Source organism: Eufriesea mexicana, unplaced genomic scaffold, assembly GCF_001483705.2.
Source record: "Eufriesea mexicana isolate 0111107269 unplaced genomic scaffold, ASM148370v2 scaffold7348, whole genome shotgun sequence".
Taxonomy (NCBI): Eukaryota; Metazoa; Arthropoda; class Insecta; order Hymenoptera; family Apidae; genus Eufriesea; species Eufriesea mexicana.
Genome location: NW_016915156.1, coordinates 148,993 through 154,332, shown reverse-complemented (window position 1 = coordinate 154,332; position 5,340 = coordinate 148,993). Strand labels below are relative to the sequence as shown.

The 5,340-nt window shown below is 32.5% G+C and overlaps 1 protein-coding gene across 1 annotated transcript; it reads right to left on the bottom strand.

Moving 5' to 3' along the window:
- Positions 1-2,967: 2,967 nt before the first annotated feature.
- LOC108552604 (RNA-binding protein squid) lies at positions 2,968-4,298 on the bottom strand. Its single transcript, XM_017907236.1, has 2 exons — positions 3,742-4,298; positions 2,968-3,627 (listed from the first exon to the last, which is right to left on the bottom strand). Exons 1-2 carry the CDS (start codon positions 4,144-4,146, stop codon positions 3,121-3,123), a joined length of 912 nt encoding a protein of 303 aa, XP_017762725.1. The 5' UTR covers positions 4,147-4,298; the 3' UTR covers positions 2,968-3,120.
- Between the last annotated feature and the right edge of the window lie 1,042 nt (positions 4,299-5,340).

Genomic DNA, 5,340 nt, shown 5'->3' with positions numbered 1-5,340 from the left:
GGGAAAGAGAAGGCACTTGAGAATGATGACAACGAAGATACGAATGAGAATGAATACGTCGAGAATAACGACGAAGGGTGACACGACAATAGACGAATGTTTTTACGAGAGCAACAATAGGAGATTTCATGCGACTTGGCTTCGAAAATGTTGCACGAAATACTCCCGATACTTCTCGGTACATCGATGAGGAATACACGCGAACGCGATGAAATCGACTATGTAAGAGGCTACATCGCGAATTCTCTTGGCCAAACAGGCAACATTAATCGCAACGTGACTGTTGTTAGTTTTCGCTGAGACATAGTAGCAACTTGCTCCTTTTCGAACTTCCGACACTTCAAGCTCGTTTCGTACAATAAGACGCACAGCAAGATGATGACACTGCAGCTGTCTGTCCGACTGTACGTCCGTCCGTTTACACCCATGCAACGCATGCAACTGCCATTAAAGACTGTTAAGCCGCGTTCTTAATGTATTTTATTACGCATGCTTTTGTTCATATTATAAAATTTATTTTCATAAATAGTAAGGAAAAAGTATTGTATAATTTTCATGTAAAAATGTTCAATACAAATGTCGATGTACATTTATTACGTATAAATGTACAAAAATTTTTTATAAATTCACTACACTTTTTATATTATTCGTATTTTTACATTTTATTTACTAATTTCTAACAATATGTGAAAAATTAGTAAACGAGTTGACCAAAACACTTTATTCAAATTAATTAATGATTTGTAGATTGAATTTTAATTGTTTCACTAGTATACATTTACGCATAATTTATATTTACATACCATAACTGTGTAATTTTTCTACTAACGGGAAGGAAATAATTGCGTAAAGGACACGATAATGATGAAACTTACATCTGAAATTCATATTTTTATCTAGATGTATTTTAAGTTAGGATGAGAAAGGATTTATATGAATTAATTCATTGTTAACATAATCATACGAATATTTTTTCAAGAATACACTTCCATTTGTGAATAAACTTTCATTGAAAGAAGAATATCACAAAATACTTTTCAAGTAATGAATATTTTATTTTTTGTTATAATTAAAATATACACTGTGTCATGGGTGAAACAGGCGAATAGTAATCAATAGTAACAAAATATTTGTGTTATTTCTTTTAATTTCACAATCTGATCTCTTTTTTTATATATATATATTTTTTCCACACGCAGCAAATATGGTATACACAGTATACAGATTTATTTTCAAAAGCACAATTAGCTTGGCTTAAAACTTTTTATCAAGAAAACGGTTAATAAACCGTGTATATGTGTAATATGAAATTTATTTAAGCCAAACTGTCGATACTTTTGTAACATCTGAGAAAAACTTGAATGTTTAAAGCCTTATCAGCCTTGTGTGTAATATAATTTCGATGTATCTAAATGTAGTCCCCACGATGCCATATCTACATTTGCTATAATTATTTTGTCATTTTTAAGCTTTCCTTTTTTTTTTTTTTTTTTTTTTTTTTTTTTTTTTTTTTTTTTTTTTTTTAGTCCAGAAAATCACAAGATATATTGGCTGTCAAATTCTCTAGTATTTGTATCATATCAAATGATACTCTACATATTAACAGTCTTCTTGCGATATGAAGAGCAGTCTTTGTACACCAGACAGGAACAACTGTTTGATGCAAATGCAAAAAATGTCATAGTAGCCTAAATTATACAAAAGTTATATTTTTACTAGTTTTAATGCCTTAAACATTCTGTTGATTCAGCGTTTGCAAACCTTTTTGCATGTAACAAGCCACAATCATTTTTGCCATATTTATAGTTGAGTTTTATGTGACACAGGAGTACACGAGTGTAGCAACTTCTCAAAATCATTAATAGCATCAATCATACTCTTTCAGCTGTAGTTCCTATGGCAATTAAAATATAATTAAAATATAAAAAAAAGAAACAACGTAAAAGAAAAAAAAAAGAAAAATGTGAAAAAAGGAAAAAAAAGAATAAAAGAAAAATACCACATAATTTATTATGAAATTTTGTGCATATTATAATATACTTATTGCTCTTCTCATGCAATTTTAAATATCATTTTAGAATATTTTGTAACCATCTTCTACCACTCGCGCACTCTTCGCGTATCTACCCAGGACGTTCATATTTTAATTATATTCATTTTGAAATATTTTTATCTTTCTCTTAATTCCTACTTTATATACTAATTCGCACACGTGTACATCATTATGTATGTGTACACGTATATACATATAACATATGAAGATACGTATGTCTCTTATGATATCTTATGATTCGTATAAGTTACAAGACTTACTTTAGTGTACAAACAATCATAGATGATACTAGATAATACGTATAGGTTACAAATTTGAGGAAGAAGTACGTTTAATTAGGAGTACGAACCATTGGTCCATGAATGGTATTTTGTTTTATATCTATCGATTATCTCTAACTGACACGTGCTTTCTGAACTGAAACTGTTTATCGACGTAAAGTCCTATTGTAAACAACACAGTACTGTGTTTCTAATAATAAGATTAACACCAAGCATATAATAAACAATACTTTAGTAATGCAACTTAAGATGCTAAAGAATAATTAGAGTATTAAATTATAAGATATACATGTTAGTATTATGAATCATGAATAACAAGAAAATAGGAGTAAATCAATCATTTTAATTTTTAGCTTGTATATGGTTCCTGTGTAAGACAGGAATAGCTTCATGTATAAAGTATTTAGTTTTAATAAAAATATTTGAAATTCTATTTCAATAGTTTCATGAATAACTTTTGTATGTAATAAATGATAAAATGTGCATAGATAGAAAAAGACATGATCCTTTTTGACTTGTTAAATTACACCAATTGCAAATCAATGAAAATTCATCTTTCTTTTTTCAGTAAATGTACATAGAACTATCTAGTATTTTACAGACCCAACATACAAAGATTAGGGAGTTTGGGGCTTTCATACAAGTCCATCAATGACCCTATAAGCTCTGTTTTCCCAAATTTCCCTATCTCAGCCTTAGCCTGTATTCAGACAAAGTTGGTCTACTCCTTACAATATTCTTGCTTTATCACCAAATTTTGAGTATGTAGGATTCATAAATCCATTCTTAATACGGCTGATGTCTCTGAAATTGACGTGGTCCCTGACCGTTTCCTCGTGGCTTACCTTGAGCCCCATATCCCATGTTGTCGTATCCATCATAACCGGCATAATCATAATTTGCATACATATCATCATATCCCCCTTGATAGCCATTGCAATATTCAGGAATGTATCCATAGCCTCCACCGTATCCATAACCATAGCTTGGACCCCAAAATCCTTGATTCCTTGGGTCTGGATTAACTTTTACTTTTTTGACATCTACTTCTTTTCCATTTATTGTTTGTTTAGGTGTTTTGAGTAACTTGTACACTACTTCCTTCGAGTCAAATGTAATGAAACAAAATCCTTTTCTCTGGTTTTTTACCTTATCGAACGGTGCTTGCAATTCAACAATTGTTCCATATTGTCCAAAATATGTTTTAATATCTTCATCGGTAATTTCTGGTGTAAGGCCACCGACAAAAATTTTGCCATGTTGAGGCTTTTTATTCACCCGTTTGGGATCCACCTATACCAAAACAAAGTTCATTTCACTGAAGAAATTCGGTATATAGAAATATTGGAAAAAAGAAAGAATTTCTAAGTTTAAATATTAGACTTAAGTATGTAAAATATAACCAACCCTTCTCTTATTGATGTAATGCTCGCCAGAAGCCAAAAGTTTGTCGATCGTTTTTGGATTGGTAAATACCATAAACGCAAAACCTCGTGAAGTACCAGTATAGGGGTCAATTTTCACGGAAATGCTCTCAATTTCACCAAATTTACTAAAATGATCCCGTAATTCTTTGTCGGTAGTATTACGCGATAGGCCACCAACGAAAAGTTTGCGTTCATCATCTTTGCCTGGAATTCCGGCGGTAGCTTGTTGCTGTTGCGGCTGTTGTTGCTGTGACTGTGATTGTTGTTGTGGTTGTTGTTGAGATTGCTGTTGTTGTTGCTGTTGAGACTGCTGTTGTTGAGACTGTGTCTGTTGGCCGGTACCCTCGTTCTGGGCTTGATTCTGGTAACAGTCAACCGCCGCCATCGCGTACCGTTTAGAGCTTACCGCGTTAAAACCACGTCAGAAAATACAAAGTGGGCTGGTCGAACCGATGAGATCAGTAAATGCAACGGTGTACTGCGCACCAGAATAATTTCGGAACAGTTGGCACGCGTCACAGTCGGTTCTTATGGTGAACCGGTTAACGACGCTATTCGTTCTTTCTACTGAGACGCAATTCATCTCTCCAATCACAACGACAGATCCAAGAGACAATACCGGAAATTCCAGTTTATTTCCGGTGATCGTTTCATTACTAACTTTAATGAATTTTCCAAAACAGCGGAAAATTGATATGCTGTCATACTTATTTTCTTTTTAAATTTATGAATTATTTTTACGATACTTCCATATTTATGTAACGGATGGTTATTGAAAGTCCTTGAACATTGCTGAACCTGAACAATGCACGAACACCTTTGTTCCTAACTGTGGGAACAGAGCCTTTATTCGTCGAAAATTGCGTATTTTCAATAAATGTTACGAAAATGATATCGCAATGTTTTACATACGTTAATAACTTTTTCTTTCGTTTTTCATACATAGAGTTATTCAGGTTAGGTTAACATTTAGATTGCCAATTCATGAAAATTTTGTTTCATATTTTTACAAGATACTATTGTTATTCTATACCTACAAATTATAGCAGCATGCATAATTGAAGTATACAGCCGAAATCATTTAACATAGGGGTATCCTTGAAGCTATGAAACTAAAATCACTGTAATGGTAACGCACACGTTTTGATCAGATTTGATATATAATTTAGCTAATATTGACTTTTACATGAGATAGTAGTGGAATAATTTATAGATTTTCTAAATTCGGTACGGTATACAAACATTTAATGAACAGGACAGGAAAACGACGAGTAGCAACATAATAAATGCTCGAACTGATTTCGTTTTCGAATACCTAATCGAACATTTTTAATCGCAAGCTTTAGAAACGACCTTTATTTATTTATAATTTTTATTAAAAAATTTAGGAACACGTGGTGTTCTTACTTGTTTGTGCACCGTTTAAAGTCGTTGCTTTCTCAATACATATATAAATATAGTCAGACAGAGAAGGTTGTATAAATAAAACACAGGCCCTCGGCAACCCCGGCTTATCTTTTCTTCAGTCGAACAGTTTAAGAATAGAATAAGGTTCTACGGGTAGACTGACTCGTTGGTA

Bases quoted from the DNA above. Each gene is read 5' to 3' on its own strand.
- LOC108552604 (XM_017907236.1), bottom strand. From the start codon at position 4,146: ATGGCGGCGGTTGACTGTTACCAGAATCAAGCCCAGAACGAGGGTACC. The intron at 3,628-3,741 runs GTTGGTTATATT...GTTTTGGTATAG, and splicing joins ATTACATCAATAAGAGAAGG to GTGGATCCCAAACGGGTGAA.